Below are 19,266 nucleotides of genomic sequence, written 5' to 3' on the forward strand. Positions count from 1 at the left end.
TTTTTTATGGAGAGAGGCTGAAAACATTCCCCTTGAAAACAGGAACAAGACAAGGATGCCCTTTATCACCACTTCTATTTAACATTGTGCTGGAAGTCCTAGCTAGAGCAATAAGGCAAGAAAAGAAATAAAACGTTTCCAGATTGGTAATGAAGAAGTTAAACTGTCCCTATTTGCAGATGATATGATGCTACACATAGAAAACCCAAAAGCCTCCATGAGAAAACTACTGGAACTAATAGAAAGATTCAGCAGAGTAGCAGGATACAAGTTAAACATACAAAAATCCGTTGGATTCCTATGCACCAATAAAGAGAATGATGAAAAGGAAATCAGGAAAACAATATCCTTTATAATAGCCCCTAAAAAAATAAAATACTTAGGAATAAGTCTAGCCAGGTATGTAAAAGACCTATACAAAGAAAACTACAAAACACTACTGCAAGAAACCAAAAGAGATCTACATAAATGGAAAAACATACTATGCCCATGGATAGGTAGACTCAACATTGTGAAAACATCAATTCTACCTAAAGCAATCTACAAATACAATGCAGTCCCCATCCAGATACCAACAACATTCTTTAAAGAGATGGAAAAACTAATCATTGCCTTTATATGGAAAGGGAAGAGGCCCCAGATAAGTAAAGCACTATTGAAGATGAAGAATAAAGTAGGAGGACTCACACAACCTGACCTCAGAACCTACTGTACAGCTATGGTAGTCAAAACAGCCTTGTACTGGTACAATGACAGATACATTGACCAATGGAACAGAATTAAGAACCCAGATGTAAATCCATCCACCCATGGTCACCTGATCTTCGACAAGGGTCCAAAGTCCATCAAATGGGGAAAAGACTGTCTTTTTAACAAATGTTGCTGGAAAAACTGGATGTCCATCTGCAAGAAAATAAAACAGGACCCATAGCTCACACCATACACAAAAACTAATTCAAAATTGATCAAAACCTAAACATAAAACCAAAACCTATAACGATCGTACAAGAAAAAATAAGATCAATGCTAGAGGCCCTAATACACAGCATTAACAGGATATAAACCATAACTAACAACACGCGAACTCCAGAAAATAAGCTAGATAACTGGGATCTTCTAAAAATTAAACACTTATGCTCATCAAAATACTTCACCAAAAGAGTAAAAAGAAAATCTACAGACTGGGAAAAAAAAAATTGGCTATTACAAATCAGACAAAGTTCTAATCTCTAAAATCTACAGGAAAATCCAACACCTCTACAACAAAAAGACAGATAATCCAATTAAAAAATGGGCAAAGGAAATAAACATACATTTTACCAAAGAAGAATTCAAGTAGCTAACAGACACATGAGAAAATGCTCAAGATCACTGGCCATTAGAGAAATGCAATCAAAACCACAATGAGATACCATCTTCCCCCAGCATTACTGGTGTAAATTAAAAAAAAAAAAAAAACAGAAAATAACAAATGTTGTAGTGGCTGTGGAGAGATTGAAACTCTTGTGCACTGCTGGTGGGAATGTAAAATGGCACAACCATTTTAGAAAACGATATGGTGCTTCCTTAGAAAGCTAGAAATAGAAACACCATATGATGCAGCAATCCCACTCCTAGGAATACATCCTAGAGAAATAAGAGCCATCACACGAATAGACATATGCACACCCATGTTCATTGCAGCATTGTTCACAAAGATGGAAACAACCTAGATGCCCATCAACAGATGAATGGATAAACAAACTATGGTACATACACACAATGAAGTACTACACGACGATAAAGAACAATGATGAATCTGCGAAGCATCACACAACATGGATGAATCTGGAGGGCATTATTCTGAGTGAAATAAGTCAATCACAAAAGGACAAACATTGTATGAGACAACTATTATAAAAACTCATGTAAAGGTTTACACACAAAAAGAAACAATCTTTGATGGTTACAAGAGAGGGCAGGGATGGGATTGAAAAAACTCTCAATAGACAATAGATAAGTCATAACTTTGCTGAAGGGTAAGACAGTACACAGTAGTGGGGAATCCAGCACAACTTGTACAAGGCAACGTGATGGAAGTGCCATAGACACATCCAAACTCCCTAGGGACCAGATTACTGGGCTGAGGGCTGCGGGGACCATGATCTCAAGGAACATCTAACTGAATTGGCACAACATAGTTTATATAGAAAATATTTTACCTTCTATTTTGATGAGTAGCATCTGGGGTCTTAAAATCCTGTGAGTGGCCATCTAGGATACTCCACTGGTCTCACCCCTTCAGGAGCAAGGGAGAATGAAGAAAACAAGATACAAGGGAAGGATTAGTCCAAAGGACTAATGGACCACAAATACCACGGCCTCCACCAAACTGATTCCGGTACAACTAGATGGTTCCTGGCTACCACCACTGACTGCTCTGACAGGGATCACAACAGAGTGTCCCGGACAGAGCTGGAGAAAAATGTAGAATAAAATTCTAACTCACAATGAAAGACCAGACTTACTGGCCTGGCAGAGACTGAGAAACCCCAAGAGTATGGCCCCCAGACACCCTTTTAGCTCAGTAATGGAGTCACTCTTGAGGTTCACCCTTCAGCCAAAGATTAGACAGGCCCATAAAACAAAATGAAATTAAAGGAGCACACCAGCCCAGGGATAAGGACTAGAAGGCAGGAGGGGACAGGAAAGCTGGTAATAGGGAACCCAAGTTCAAGAAGCGACAGTGTTGACATGTTGTGAGATTGCTAACCAATGTCGTAAAAGAATATGTGTACTAACTGTTTAATGAGAAGCTAGTTTGTTCTGTAAACCTTCATCTAAAGTATAATTAAAAAAAAAAAAAGGAATCGAAGGGAAATTCCTTAGCATAATAAAGGGCATCTATACAAAACCAACAGCCAACATCATTCTCAGTGGAGAGAGGCTGAAAGCATTCCCCCTGAAAATGGGAACTAGACAAGGATGTCCGTTACCACCACTCAATTTAATATTGTGCCGGAAGTCCTAGCCAGAGCAATAAGGCAAGAAAAAGAAACAAAGGGCATCCAAATTGGAAAGGAAGAAATAAAACTGTCTGCAGTGTGATTAGTTACTTTTGTGTGTGGCCTTTCTAGCCTTGGTCTTGTAACTCCCACCCAGGTGACTATATGATAGGATAATTGTGGCCTACCAAAGGAATTATTCAGTTTTGCCTTAAAAGAGAGCCAATTCCAGAGCAGAAGGGTAGAGCCCACCACCACCAAGGAAGGAGAGGCCATCAGGAGAGATCCAGCAACAGGAGATGCTGCGGTGGGTTTCCCAGCCCATAGAGGGAGAAAAGTGAGTGCCTTTGGGCAGAGACTGAGGGCTAAGGAGAGGAGTACCTGTGAGCATGGCTGGAAGGAGGCTATCATGAATGAAGAACTGTATCTTGAGTGTTCCTGAGCCTGATTTGTAACTGTTACTTCCTGAATAAACCACATAATTGTGAGTATGGTCTGTGAGTTCTGTGTGGTCATTGCCATGAATTATCAAACCCAGTAGAGAATTCTGTGGGAGGGATGGTTGGTGTTAGACTTAGTAAAGATGATGGAGAGAGGAGGCTTGTTTGGCCTCTGCCTCATGGAAATCAGCCTTGGGCTATTGATCTTGGTTCTCCTTCCCCTTTGTGGTGTTGGAGGAGGTCAGACACCACCCCCATGCTGTTTTTACACTATCCCTATATGCAGATGATATGAGCCTGTATACAGAGAACCACAAAGATTTCATAAGAAAACTACTGAAACTAATAGAAAGATTCAGCAGAGTAGCAGAATACAAGATAAACATACAAAAATCAGTTGGATTCCTATACACCAACAAAGAGAATTTTGAAAGGAAAATAATACCATTTATAATAGCCTGTAAAAAGATAAAATACTTAGGAATAAATCTAATCATGGATGTAAGAGACCTATACAAAAAAAAAACAAAAAAACTACAAAACACTATTGCAAGAAACTGAAAGAGACCTACATCAATGGAAAAACATACCATGCTCATGGATAGTAAGACTCAATATTACAAAAATGTCACTCCTACCCAAAGCGATCCTCAGATATAATGCAAACCCAATCCAAATACCAACAGCATTCCTTAACGAGATGGAAAAACTAATCACCAACTTTATATGGAAAGGAAAGAGGCCCTGGATAAGCAAAGCATTATTGAAGAAAAAGAAAAAAGTAGGAGGCCTCAGACTACCTGACCTCAGAACCTACTATACAGCCACAATAGTCAAAACATCCTGGTACTGGTACAATGAAAGACACATAGACCAATGGAACAGAATCGAGAACCCAGATGTAAATTCATCCACCTATGGTCAGCTGATTTTTGACAAAGGACTAAAGTCCATTAAATGTGGGAAAGACAGCCTTTTTAACAAATGATGATGGCAAAACTGGATGCCCATCTGTAAAAAAAAATGAAACAAGACCCATAGCTCACCCCATACACAAAAACTAACTCAAAATGGATCAAAGACCTAAATATAAAACCGAAAACGTTAATGATTATGGAAGAAAAAATAGAGGCAACACTAGGGGCCTTAACACATGGCATGAATACAATACAAACCATAACTAATAGTGGACAAACACCAGAAGAGAAACTAGATGACTGGGAGCTCCTAAAAGTTAAACACTTATGGTCATCAAAAGACTTCACCAAAAGAGTAAAAACAGAAGCTACAGACAGGAAAAAATTTATTGGTTATGACATATCTGACAAGGTTCTAATCTCTGAAACTTACAAAATATTTCACTTCAATAACAAAAAGAGAAATAATCCAGTTAAAAAATTGGCAAAGAATATGAACAGAAACTTTCACCAAAGAAGACATTCAGGCGGCTAAGAGACAAATGAGGAAATGCTCGCTATCATTAGCCAGTGGAGAAATGCAAATCAAAACTACAGTGAGATATCGTCTCACCTCGGCATTGCTGGCACTAATCAAAAAAACAGAAAGGAACAAATGTTAGAGAGGTTGCCGGGAGATTGGAACTCTTAATGCACTGCTGGTGGGAATGTAAAATGGTACAACCACTATGGAAAACAATATGGAGCCTCCTTAAAAAGCTAGAAGTAGAAATATGTGTTCCAGCAATCCTACCCCTAGGAATATATCCTAGAGGAATAAGAGCCATCACACCAACAGACATATGCACATCTATGTTCATTGCAGCATTATTCACTAGAGCGAAAAGATAGAAACAACCTAGATGCCCATCAACAGATGAATGGATAAACAAACTATGGTACATACAATCAACGGAATACTGCACAATGATAAAGAACAATGATGAATCTGCAAAACGTCTCACAACATGGATGAATCTGGAGGGCTGAGTGAAATAAGTCAATCACGAAAGGACAAATATCATATGAGACCACTATTATAAAAACCCAAGAAAAAGTTTACACACAGAAAAGAAAAAAAAAATCTTCGATGGTTACAAGGAAGGGGAAATCACTAACTAGGTAGTAGACATGTTAACTTTGATAAAGGGAAAGGCAACACACAAAATAGGAGAAGGTAACACAAATTGACCAAGGCAAAGTCATAGGAGCTTCCTAGACACATCCAAACACCTTGAGGGATCCAGTTACTGGTGCTAAGGGCTGGAGACCATGGTCTCGGGGGACATCTAGGTCAATTGGCATAACATAGTTCATAAAGAAAATCTTCTACATCCTACTTTGGTAAGTAGTGTCTGGGGTCTTAAAAGCTTGTGAGCAACCGTCTAAGATACATCTATTGGTCCCATCACATTCAGAGCAAAGAAGAATGAAGAAAACCAAAGACACAAGGAAATATTAGTCCAAAGGACTAATGGACCACACGAACCATAGCCTCCACCAGCCTGAGCCAAGAAGAACTAGATGGTACCTGGCCACCACCACCAACTGCTCTGACAAGATCACAATTCACAATAGAGGGTCCTGGGCAGAGTGGGAGAAAAATGCAGAACAAAATTCAAATTCACAGAAAAAGGACCAGACTTACTGGTCTGACAGAGACAGGAGGAACTCCAGAGACTACGGCCCCCCTGGACACCCTGCTAACTCAGAACTGAAGCCGCTTCTGAAGTTCATCTTTCAGCCAAAGATCAGACAGGTCTGTAAGACAAACAATAACACACATGAAGAACGTGCTTCTTAGTTCAATCAAATATATAAGACCAAGTATACAAGCAAAGATGAGAAGGCAGGAGGGAGACAGGAAAACTGGACAAATGGAAACGAAGACTCTAGGGTGGAAAGGGGAAGGGGGAGAGTGCTGACGCATTGCGGGGATTGCAACCAATGTTACAAACCAATTTGTGTATAAATTTTTGAATGAAAAACTAATTTGTGCTGTAAACGTTGACCTAAAACACAGTAAATTTTGTTTAAAAAAGGTCTTAAAAGCAAGGGAAGGAGCCCTGGTTGCACAGTGGTTAAGTTCTTGTCTGCTAACCAAAAAGTCAGCAGTTCAAACCAACCAGTCACTCCAAGGTAGAAAGACGTGGCATCTGCTTCTGTAAAGATCACAACCTTGGAAATCCTATAGGGAAGTTCTGCTCTATCCTGTAGGATCTCTTTGAGCCGAAATTGACTCGATAGTGACAGGTCATTTTTGTTTTGTTTTTTAAAGTAAGAAAAACAGATAAGCAAACAAATTAATATGTAATCACAAACCGTGAAATCCACAATGAGCAAATGAGCAGGGCGGAGTGTAGGTAGTGAACCCTTGGCTGTCGGCTCAGAGGTCAGCAGTATAAAGCACTAGAGTAGCAGTCTAAGTCATTCAGTCTCTCTGCATCTCTGTTCCCCATCTGCACACGGATCTTAATTGGTGGAATAATAAATATTGTAAACTGTAAAGCACTAGTCTAATATAACTGTGTATAATTATTATTCTTAGGCTCTCTCAACATGTCACTGTTACTATTTAAGTAAACTCATTGATATACAAACCCTCTGAGATGTATAATGTTAATTAAAGCCCAGAGACCCCAAATAACTTGAAATCATAGAATTTTGGAGCCAACAAGAGCCTTAGAAGTCATCTAGCTCCATACTCTCATTTTACAGATGATTAAGTTGAGCTTCAGAAAGCTTAATTGAGTGGCCCGAAGTTACCCAACCAATCTGAAACAAATATGGAACAAGAATCTGAGTTACCTAACTCTCTTGGCAGTGCTAATTCCATGCCCCCACACTTGACCTTCAAGGGATCTGTAGGAAGTGCCTTGTTCTCCTCTCACTAACTATCCCAGCCAGGAGTCCTGCTGCCTGCCGGTGCTCCAACCACTGGCCAACACTGAGCCATTCCACAGTATGTGAGGCTGCTGGTGGGATGTAAGCCAGTGTAACTGTTCCTGGGGGACAATTTAGCAACTTGTATCAAGGACTTCAAAAAGTTAATACTCTTTGACCCAATAATTCTACTTACAGCAATTTATCCTAAGAGAATAATCATATACATACATGATTATATACAATGATTATTTCCAGGATCAAGCCTTACTTATATTTACATATCAAGCTTTATTTATAGAATCAGAAAACGAGGCACCTCAAGTGTCCCCAACAATAAGAGACTTTTATATAATATTCTAAATCATTTATGTAGACTATGATACAAACATTCAAAGTAATGATTTTAAAGACTATTTTTAATTCTCAATGGGAAAATGTCCATGATACAATACCAGAAAAAGCAAAATAAAAAAAAGATGAGACATTCAGAACGTCCCAGTTTTAGTTTTGTTTTCTCGAAAAAAGTATGTATTTCTGTGTATATATGTGTGTATATATATAGAATGGTTGTGGATGTAAATAAGATTAGAAGAATTACACAAAGATATTGATGGCAGTTACCTCTAGGTGGTAGGATTAAGAATATTTTTAAAATATTTTTTTCTGAATATGCCCTATTCTATCCTCTGATCAGGTCCTATTTTTAAAATCTGGGAGGAGGGGTTTTGTTTTGCTTTTTAAAGGGATGTGTGGCAAACTGTGGCCGTAAGAAGCATCTTTCCTTACCGCCACTGGGAAGGCTCATAAAAGAAGCTTGAATGGTTTTGGTTGCAGAGGGACTGATAGAAATGCCTTCTCAACAAACAACTTGTTACTCTGAGCTAAGACCCTGCCCAATATCTCATCTGAATTTCCCTACAGTTTTCAGGAAGGTTGACTCTCTTTCAGAGGACATCTCCTTGGCCCAATCCATTTATGACAAGAAGCTTCTGTCTATGCAGGAAAATCTCCAAGGACTGGGTAAGTGTTCAGTGTCCAGATGTACTAATGGCTATAATGTAAGGCCAGTATAAATTGGGTGGAGCAACCAACCTTCTAGGCACAGAAAAGGGACGGACACCAGGGCTCCCTGTTTCCTTCTCCAGCTGGAGGACCATTCATCTGAGGGGGCTGCTGCCCTGGGATACACAAGGATTGGAGTAGGGGGTTTTGTGGGGGGCACAGCTAGCCTCCCACAGACCCAGTCAGAATCCACAGGTAGAGAAGGGAGCCAAATATAGTCACATACCCAAAATATCCTCAAAAAATAGCCTTCTTACAAGTCAGCCTTTTACTTGTCACCACCTTAAGCTGTGCCTCAGCTCATGATGCTTTGTATCTCCTGTTTAAACAAGGAAGCTGTTCAGAGAGAATGAGAGAAAAGGAGCCATAAGAGAAGGGTTTAGAAGTGATCTTCTCTGATGAAAGAGAAAGTCCTGGCTCTGCCACTAACTAGCTGAGTAGTATGTAGGCAGACCCTTCTCTGCCTCTTTTCCTCATCAGCCACGGGAGATAACTCCTGTACCACCTTTTCTGCAAGTTCATTGTAAGAGGATTGAATAAGATAACACATATAAAAATATTTGGAAATTTTTTTACATAATGTGCAAATGGGAGGTCCTTGGCAACCTCAGAAATGTTATGAAGATACATTCTTGAAAATTTGGTGGTGAGATGGATAAAATGTCCTAAATTCTACATTTCAAGTCATAGTAATGACGTTTGATAAAAATGAGATTTCATGGAAATGGTAAGGCTTCCCCAAGAGGGATTTTACAGCAGGGTTTAGGAAAGGAAGGATGGTTGGGAAGCCACCAACCAACTCATTATGCTTTGAAATATTTAATTTAAAGAAACAATATTTATTCTGTGATTCCTTGACAACTCAATATTTTGTCTGTTTTTCATGAAGATCCGAAATCCCTGAGCAACTGCTCTTTCTGCCATGAGGTTGGGCAGCTGGGGCAAGAGATCCGAAAACTGCAGGAGGAACTAGAGGGCATTCAGAAGATGCTTCTGGCCCAGGAGATCCAGTTGGACCAGACCTCAAAGGCCCATGAACTGCTGTCCACCACCAGCAGTCAGATCACCCAAGAGATGGGTAATTGTTCCTTCTCCATCCACCAGGTCAACCAGTCCCTGGGGTTCTTCTTGACCCAGGTGAGAGGCTGGCAGGCCACCACAGGCAGCCTGGACCTCTCTCTGAAGGACCTCGCCCAAGAGTGCTACAATGTCAGGGCTGTAGTGCACCAGATCAACTTCACTGTGGGCCAGACTTCAGAGTGGATCCATGGGATCCAGCGGAAGACCGATGAGGGGACCCTGACCCTACAGAAGATTGTCACTGACTGGCAGAACTATACTCGGCTCTTCAGCAGCCTGCGCAGTAGCTCAGCTAGGACAGGAGAAGCAGTCAAGAACATCCAGACCACCCTGGGGGTCTCCTCGCAGCGTATCAGCCAGAATTCCGAGAGTATGCATGACCTGGTGCTGCAGGTCATGGGCGTGCAGCTGCAGCTGGATAACATCTCATCCTTCCTAGATGACCACGAAGAGAACATGCATGACCTGCAGTACCACACCCGCTATGCCCAGAACCGGACAGTGGAGAGGTTTGAGACGCTGGAAGGACTCATGGCTTCTCATGAGATCGAGATCAGCACCATCTTCACCAACATCAATGCCACTGACAACCACGTGCACAGCATGCTCAAGTACCTGGACGATGTGCGACTCTCCTGCACACTGGGCTTCCACACCCATGCTGAGGAGCTCTACTACCTGAACAAGTCAGTCTCCCTCATGCTGGGCACTACAGACCTGCTCAGGGAACGCTTCAGCCTGCTGAGTGCCCGGCTGGACTTCAGTGTCCACAACCTTTCCATGATCATGGAGGAGATGAAGGCAGTAGACATGCAGCATGGAGAAATCCTTCGCAATGTCACCATTCTACGAGGTGAGACCCAGATCCAGGGCTGTTACAGAGGTCCCAGAGGGCCTTGATGCTCTTGCAACCTGGTTTTAGGCAGAAATCCTAGAGGGCTAATAAAATCCTGTAGCAAAAGCCTAGAGCAACTTATAACTGTCAGAAAAATAGTTGCAGACCTCTTGTGTAAAGTGTGTTATGGCTCCTAACTTTGCTTGGCACACAAATCTGGATTATAATATAGTGGATTTGTTTAATTGTGTCCAGATAGAGAAACAGGTAGACCTTATGTTTCAGAGGAGTCCCTGGGTGGTGAAAACAGTTAACGTGCTCAGCTGCTAATTGAAAGGTTGAGGCTTCAAGCCTACCCAGAGGTGTTTTGGAAGAAAGACCTGGCAAACTACTTCTGAAAAATTAGCGATTGAAAATCCTATGGAGCACGGTTCTACTCTGACACACATGGGGTTGCCATGAGTCAGAGTGGACTCAATGGCAATTGGTTTTTGCCTTTCGCAGACTCTGTCTCCTCCTTCTCCCTTCCCATCCTCTTATTAGTGCCCTCAACCATTCTTCCCCTTCCATGCCCACCTCCCTGATGCTCTCTTCTTCTCCCTTGCCCCCATATGCCTCCACCATCAAAATCTAATCTCAACAAGAGACCTGATAATATCTTTCACACTTAAATTGAGAAGATAGAAAGGGATCGATGAGTTCCACCCCTATGGGGGGATTTGTATTTTAGCTGAAGGGACAATGAGTGGATTTCAAACACCAAGAGTTATATCTTGTAACTTTCAGGGATTAGCAAAATACATTTGGGGCGGGGGAGGGGGGAAGCAGGAATTTCTTGACATGTTTCGAACTCCATCCAGTAAATTTTTAAATATAAGCCTGAAGAAAATGCTGTTCCTTTGGTTGATACTGGTTTTCCTTCTGGACTAGATCGTGGTCAACCACTTTTCTAAAGTTAAGAAGGTAAGGGAGAGAAGCCAACAATTTATGGGTTCCTGCAATGTGCTAGATACTTTACACATTAATTTATACATTCACTCACCAGAAGTGTGATGAACGCCTACTATGTGGTAGGCACTAGGCTGGTGGAAGGAATCGAAGGGAAACAAGATGACCTGGTCCTTGCCTTCATGGCCTTGAAAATTTGACAAGGGACAAGTAATGAAGCAATCTTGATGCAGTGATAGGGAAGCACATAGGAGGAGTCCCAACTCATTCATATAACGTGATAAAGTGATATGAACACTGAGACCTAAAAGATGAGAAGGAGAAACTCAGATGCAGGAGGGTAGGGTAGGTGGGTAGAGCAGTTCCAGGTGGAGGGGATGATGCATGCAAAGGCCCAAAGCAGAGAGTGTGTGACACACACATTATCTCCTTTAATTCTCACTGACCCAGGAACTTTGAAACCAGAAAGCCACAGATGAAGAAATGATACCAAACGGGGTCTAGACAATCACACAGCTAGAAAGGATTGGACACAGGATTGAAATTTAAGGCGGTTCAGATCCAAAGTCCCAAGCTGCCTTGAGTGGCCCTCTTCTCCAAAGTCACATAAACTTAAACTCCTGCCCCTCTTAAAGCACCTGAGCAAACGTGATATCCACCTCAGTGACAATACATCTACACTCCTGTCTACTCCCTGCCAAATTCTCCAACAATGGATTAACCTCTTCCTCCCCTTGGGGCAACTCTGCCCCCAATTTACCCTTAGATTCTGTGTCACAAGTGAGTTATCTGACTCACTCTTTTAGTTAAATTACTTGAAATGCACTGTGGCTTCTGATTATGAGTATTTCACTCTGAGATAAACAACATTCATTACCTTTTCATGCTAGTCCTTCTCAGCAGGATATTCACTCTGTCTTTCCAACAGTTTTTTTCCTGCAAAATAGTCCAAAATACTCCTAATCTGCATTCCTTTACACTGGAACTTGGACGGCTGCACCCAGGTTCCATGGACCCCTTCCCAGGAAGTGTGTGTCTTTGTGGGAAGACTGTTAAAACTGACAGGTCAGCAGATCTTGGCTCTAGGGACTAGAATAAGTAGCAACTGATATTTGACAGTTCCAGAACCTGTAGTCTACATTTGGGGGCCCAAATATCTGGGCCTGATCATCTAGGGAATTTCAAAGGAGCCACTTACTGGAAGGAGGGAAACCCCACGATTCCAGGCAGATCTGTTCACACCACAGATCTCAGACTTGGAACCACCTCTTTGATTCTCTGGTTCTCTTTAACCATTTAGGCCCAAACCTTTGATGACTCCATTTTATGTCATTGAGCATTTCTGCTGCCACCGGGGCTAATTTTTTCTTTAATCTTGGTTGGTTGGAGGGAAGATCCAGTTGCCTTTTCTTGTTACATTTTTGCAATTAAACCAGCTACTGAGTGTTTCTGTGGTAACCTTCTCACAGTATTTCACCTAAATGTGTATCTGCATGACATCTAGTGCATACTGTTCTAGCAAAGAGCATTATTAGATAGTTTTATGGGTCATGCTCTGACAATTTTGTGTTTTTGTTGCATTCATCCTAAGAACAAATTAATATAAAGCTTTCTTGATGGCAAAACCCATCACACACTTTGTTTCATTTCAGCCTCACAATGACCCTTGTACAGTAGACAAGGCAGGTATTGGTGTCTTCATTTTACAGATAGGCATCCTGATACTGGGGGAGGTTGAGAAATTAATTTAAAGAAAAAATTAGCCCTGGTGGCAGCAGAAATGCTCAGTGACATAAAATGAAGTCAACAAAGGTTTGAGACTAAATGGTTACAGAGAATCATATATGACTTGAAGTCCTGAACCCTCGCCGTGGCTCTGAGATGCACAAGTCCAGTGCCAAGCCAGAACAAGAGAAACTGAGAGCATAAGCACACAAATACCCAAAGGACACCCCTGCTGAGGTCTTGCTTAGGTGTAGGGTGCAAGATGGAGAGTAGAGGAGAAGAAGGAGACAGCAGCAAAAGTATCAGCAGGGTGACCATTTTCGATCCTCATTCTAAGTAGAGCCTAACGATAGTCATGGGACTTTCTATGTGTTACTGTCCTGCTACATGACAGAGTTTTCATGGACGGGCCTCAGCTTATCTTGAGAGCACAGGTGGGACATCCATTTGGGCTCCATCTGACTCTTGGCTTGACATCTGGCACATCTGCTTACATTGTGTCTTTGGCCAACATCTTTCCTGGACTTTAAAATCGCGACATGGAAAACCTCTCACATCTGAAAGAAAATTTCAGGGGCCAAATGCATGTCCTTCATCCTTCAAGGACAAACACTCATTCATTCATCCATAGACAAGTGTTGACATCTTTGACGCTGGAGCTGGAAATGAGGTCTCCTGCTGGCCAGAGCCCAGCTGCCTTTCTAGAATAAGGGGAGAGGGACAGGTCTGGCCACAGCCAAAGTGGAAGATGCCAAGAGCTGACTGATGGGCTGAGACTATTAAACTTCCTGGGAAAGGAGCCTGCCTTCTAATTTGCTGTGGGTCTTTAGGCAGAATGCTTATCTCCAGGCCTTCTCTATTGTTGTTTTTTATTTTTATCTATAAGTGAAAGGGTAAGAGCAGCTGATCTCTGAGACCTCTTCCAGCTCTGTGATTTATTCTGAGCCTCCATTTGCTTAGCAGAGAGCATGTGGCACTTTCATAGTGTTTGTACCTCTCATATAACATTTATCACTTCCTGCTCTGTGGGATAATTATTTGTGTCTATGCTAGACAGTGTCTATGCCAGGACTATCCTTTGGGAATTGAAGGCAGAAAACCATTATCACATATTAGCTGAGTGGCCTCGGGGAAGGCTCTTGGCCATTTTCAGCTCAGTTTCCTCATCTGCAAATAGGAATATTGATGCCTGCCCAGTCTATCCCATGGGGTTGTTGTGAGAATCAGTGGTAGCAATGGATGTGAAAAAGTTTTTGCGAAATATAAATGGATGTCCTAATGTAAGGGATTGGAGTTCCTGGGTAGTGCAAACAGTTGACACACTCAGCTGCTAATGAAAAGGTTGGAGATTCAAGTCCACCCAGAGGCGTCTTGGAGGAAAAGCCTGGCAATCTATTTCTGAAAGGTCAGCCATGGAAAACCCAATGGAGCACAGATCTACTCTGACACACATGGGGTCACCATAAGTCAGGATCAACTCTGTAACAACTTTTATTTTTTTTAATGTAAGGGATTATTATGAATGTAAATTGCTCAATGGCAGGGTCCTTGTCTTACTCATCAAATGCCCAACATAGTGCCTGGCCCTTCGAGGTGCTCAAGAAATGTTTGCTCAGTGAATGAAAGCATGAACAAAGGGTAGAAGCTGAGGATAGGCAAAAAGAGCTAGATTCAAAGGGGTTAAATTTGCAAGTTTGTTCCATAAACACCACCTTCTATCCTACTCCCACATCCAAAGTGTGCAGAAGTTTAAGGGTCAAAAAGGAAAAAGCAGGAAATGTCACATTATTCTCTCATTTAGACCTGCCTGAGGAGGTGGCAGTGAAGAAAATGCCTGCAGTGGAAGGTTAGTAGGTTTGCTTGTTGTCTCCCCAGGCTGTGAAGCTGCTGAAAGCTCTACTCAGCTTCTCAGCCTATTAGTTGTAGCTTTTCATTTGGCTTGTCAGCCTCTCTGCCCAAACCAATTGTTGTTGTTGTTAGGTACTCATAGGGACCCCATGTGACAGAGTAGAACTGCCCCCACAGGGTTTTCTTGGCTGTAATCTTTATGGGAGCAGATCACCAGCTCTTTCTCCTGCAGAATCTCTGGGTGGGTTTGAATTGCCAACTTTTCAGTTAACAGCTGAGCATTTAACCAAAATGCCTTGAGAGGAAAAGCTACATGGAATGTCAGGCTTCCTTCAATGAGTCTCCCTTCCCTCTTGGCATCTTGGCCCTTGGTATCTCTCCAGTGCCTTCAGGAAGACGGTTTGGTATTTTATCTAACAATTCTAGTGGGAGCCTGCTACACACTGGTCCATCATAGGCATAAGTGGAAGTCCACTGACATTTTTTTTTAATGCTTCCCAGGTGACAGCAGCCAGGATTGAGAGTCCCTGATCCAGGTTAATATTCTTTACTAATAATGTTTTATTTTATTTTGTTGTTGTTGAGAATATATAGGCTAATATTCATAATGAGCAGAGGGGAGCTTGAGGTCCAAAGAGAGACAGAGACTTACCCAGCCACCCAGTTTACTACCAGAGCTGGGACTCAGACCTGGGTCTACTGATTTCCAGGCCATGTCCTTTCCTTTGCACCAGGCCAGTCTCCCAAGAGCTGCCACTTCAGTCTCCATTTCTCCTCCACCCTTATAGGCTGGCTGGCTGCCTCTGACTGTGTGATCCACTGGGGTCCTTCCTGCCCATGGGTGGGAGGGGGTGGTGCCCTGAGAAACTTGGCACTTCTGCCCAGCCCTACCCTGCCCCATTCGGGGGCACATGGAGCAGACCACCTACTTACCCCAGACATGCAGTCAGTTGTGGCTCGACCCTAATGGGCCTGGATTACTTAATTACAGCCTATGGCTTCCTGAGTAATCATGGACCTCCCCAGGACTCCAGCATGCTCTCTTCCTCTCCCACCCTGAACTTCATCCACTGCTGCTGGCGTTTCCTCCTTCGTCTTAAATATCTCCCTGAGACTCAGGGCAGCAGTTAGACCTCCCTCCTTTGCCCTCTACCTGTGTCGATATAAACATCTTGTTGGCTGTGTCAGGGGCACTCTGTCCTGGAGAGAGCCCTGGTCAACCTCCATCCACATTCCTCCGCACTTCGTTAAACACTGAATTACAGTTGTTGACTTCCTCTCCAGCCAGACCCAGGTCCCCCCCGCAGCGCTCCATGCTCTGACTGCATGATTCACGGCTGGCCCAGGAAGGGACAGGGGGAGGCTCTTCTCACCTGAGGAAGACAGTCCTTCAGATGACCCTTCCCTACTTTGTAGGGAGCCCTCAGCACCCTTCAGAGAAAGGCTCTGAGGTTTTGTCCCTCCTTCAGGGAGCACCAGGGCAAGAGACCTCATTTGTGGGAAAACAAGACGCTGGGAAGGGGACCAGGAGCCCCTGCAGCTGGTTGCGTGGGGTGTGAGGGGAGGTACGTTGGGTTCAGAGTCTCTACTTACTGGCTGGGTGATCTTGGCCAAGTCACCACCTCTCTGCACCACTGTTTCTCATCTGTAAAATGAGACAACCACCTGAAGGTTCAGTGCATAGAACACAGTAAAAAAAAAAAATTGTTGCGACTTGCCAGACTCTGCGTCCAGGCTGGGAGTGGGAGGCGTGGCCCACACCTATCCTTCAATAGCTCCACAGTCTTGCAGGGCCCAACAGATAAGCACCTAGGGTGTGCTTTCAGTACACTCCTACTGTCAGAGTAGAACTGTGCTCCATAGGGTTTTCAATGGTTGATATTTTGAAAATAGACTGCCAGGCCTTTCTTCTGAGGCACTTCTGGGTGGACTCAAACCTTCAACCTGTCAGGTAGCTTCTGAGCGCTTAACAATTTGCACCACCCAGGGACTCCCAGAACACAGTAGAACACACTCACAAATGTTAGCTGCTGTCATCACTCTTCCTTCTCCATACTGTAGGAGATGAGAGAAGGCAGGACACGGCGCAGTTAGAGATTCAGGAGCTGAAGTGAGCCAAGGGCTAAATGTTGCAATGCCATTGTAAATACCCCAACACGAGGTGGGCTCCATTACCAGCCTGTGACATGTAGTGGTGACAGAGGCTTCCGTTTGCAACACGAGCATCTGTCAGTAGCCCACACAAGTGCCTGTGAGATTCAGAAAGGCCCTGGATGAACTCCACTGGGTTCTCAAAGGTGGGGCCAGTGGTATCAGCTTGAGGGATTATGGATAGGAAGGTATCCTTTTTTCTCGAAGTCCTCACTCCACTCATACTCAGGCTTATAGCCCTGGGGGAATGAGGTGGAGGCTGTCACAGTGGACTTCTGCACAAACTTCCACCAGAAGCATGTGGGGGGCTCAGCCTTTCCCATCCAGGGGAGGATGCTACAGAGCTGGAGAAGAGAAGCTGGAGGGGTTTGGTGTGGAGGAGGGAAAAGAGAAGACCTTTACACTTCTGCCTTTTCTCCTCTCTACCGACAAAACAACCAACCAGTTGCCATGGAGTCAATTCTGACTCATGGTGACCCCATTTGTGTCAGAGTAGAACTGTGCTTCACAGGATTTTCAGTGACTGATTTTTCTGGAAGTAGATCTCCAGGCCTTTCTTCTGAGGTGCCTCTGAGTGGACACTAACCTGCAGCCTTTCAGTTAGCAGCCAAGAGTGTTAACTGTTTGCACCACCCAGGGACTTCTCCTTTTCTGCAGGGATAAAAACCCTTAGAAATCCTCAAAGCTGGTTGCTATGCTCCTCAGTAGGCCAGGAGGAGAGGTCGTCCACTGAAGATGATGGTATAGGAAGGAATGGGGTCCCAAGGAGACAGAAAGGAGCTTTAGCTGAACCCTAGGGCAGAGAGGGAAGGGCATCCTTATAAAGACTTCCCTTAAGCTTTTCCTGAGTCAAAGCTGGAGATGGAGATGACTGACTCGTCCACCCAGAGGTCAATAGTTGAAGCCAAAGAAATGGTTGGGCTCTTCTGTAAGTAGAGAGGGTGCAGAATCAGGGAGCTGGTAGCAATACCTGGGGGAGCCCACATTCCCAGAGCAGGTGGAGGAAGAGCCAAAAGAAGGGACAAAGAAAGGGAAGTCAAAGAGGTAGGAGGCAAGTGCCTGTCAAACCAAGGAAGGAGCACGTCCTTAGGGAGGTGGTCTTAGAGCTAGACGGACCTTAGAAGCTGTGAGTCCAGTGCTCATATTTAAAGATGAAAAGCTGAGCTCTAGAATGGGAAGGGACTCACCCGGTGTGGCGCCACTACCCTCTGGCTCCCAGCTCTGTGCTCCTTGCACCACCCACACACAGCCCCTGGGGACCTTTCCACCTCTGAATAGCTGTCTGCTTTTCCAAACCTCAGCTGGCCAGGTGTCAGAACAGAGTTAGGGTGAAGACAGACACTGTGGCCTTGCCAGTTCCCAGCAAGTCCTGCCAGTCTGGGGGAGGCAGTCCCTGTGAGGGCACCCCCATGTGCCATGTGACTCTGGCAGCTGTACTCCCGGGGGGCTTGCTGTGGACAAAAGGGCAGGTCCTGCTTCCTGGCTTCTCAGAGGCCAAGCCGCTGCCACCCCCAGCCAGCCTTACCCCCTACACCCAGCCAACCCAATGACGGACAGAATTCCAGCCTTGGCTGCTGGCAAGCCACGTGAGCCATGCATGGCTACATCCCTTTGGGTGGGAAGTGGCGATGGGGCAGGCCGTGGCAGGGAACAGACCTGAAGGTTTTTATTGGCTCTGGTGGGGCTGACTCAGTTTGGCCTCTGGTTTCCAGTTTGGGTCATAATAGAGGACAATATTCACTGACACTCCACTCCACTTAGAAACACCCCGGGAGGAGACGGAGAGAAGGGAACAGCAGGCCCAAGGCAGGGGAGGGGAGGTCAGGAGGGCAGCAGGTAGCTGGGCCACGATCTCCAGCCTTCGTGTCTGCATCACATGTAGAAGGGGCCCTTATGCCACAGCGCTGGGTTATGGTACTCAGAGGGCTTCCCACTCACCCAGCACGTAGGAACCCTGCTCTCTGAGAGACCCACCTGGGTTCTAGTTTCTGCTCAGAAAGACATAGGGATATCACTTCACCTCTCTGGGCATTAGTTGCCTTCTCTATAAAAGAAAAGAATTGAACCAGGTCCCATCTAGCTCAAAAACTCTAGGATACAATTGCAAAGGGGGTGATGTAAGAGTATAGTTCTCTCAAAGGCCCAGGTGTGGGCATTTGGCTTCATCTCCCAGGCCATCCCTGTGGTTCACTGCTCTCAACAACTCTCACCACTGATCCCTTGCCCAGACACCTGAAGAAAGCCATGTCCTTGCTGTGCCTTGGCCCCATGACTATTAAAACTCTTGTTCTCCCATAACCACCATCCTGTGAAGCCAGACAATTCTCTTTTCCTGGGCATCTAATGTGCCT

At 44.0% G+C, this 19,266-nt stretch overlaps 1 protein-coding gene across 2 annotated transcripts in view; it reads left to right on the plus strand.

Annotated features, from left to right (window-relative positions):
- Positions 1–19,266, plus strand: part of SCARA3 (scavenger receptor class A member 3) — a 38,480-nt gene that overhangs the window by 9,023 nt on the left and 10,191 nt on the right. For both annotated transcript variants that reach the window (XM_023736706.1, XM_004382181.1), the window contains exons 3-4: positions 8,188–8,286; positions 9,218–10,261. In XM_023736706.1, coding sequence (XP_023592474.1) covers positions 8,188–8,286; positions 9,218–10,261 — 1,143 coding nt within the window. The remainder of the gene's footprint in view (positions 1–8,187; positions 8,287–9,217; positions 10,262–19,266) is intronic.

The sequence above is a fragment of the Trichechus manatus genome, unplaced genomic scaffold (assembly GCF_000243295.1).
Source record: "Trichechus manatus latirostris isolate Lorelei unplaced genomic scaffold, TriManLat1.0 scaffold00091, whole genome shotgun sequence".
In the NCBI taxonomy this organism is placed as follows: Eukaryota; Metazoa; Chordata; class Mammalia; order Sirenia; family Trichechidae; genus Trichechus; species Trichechus manatus.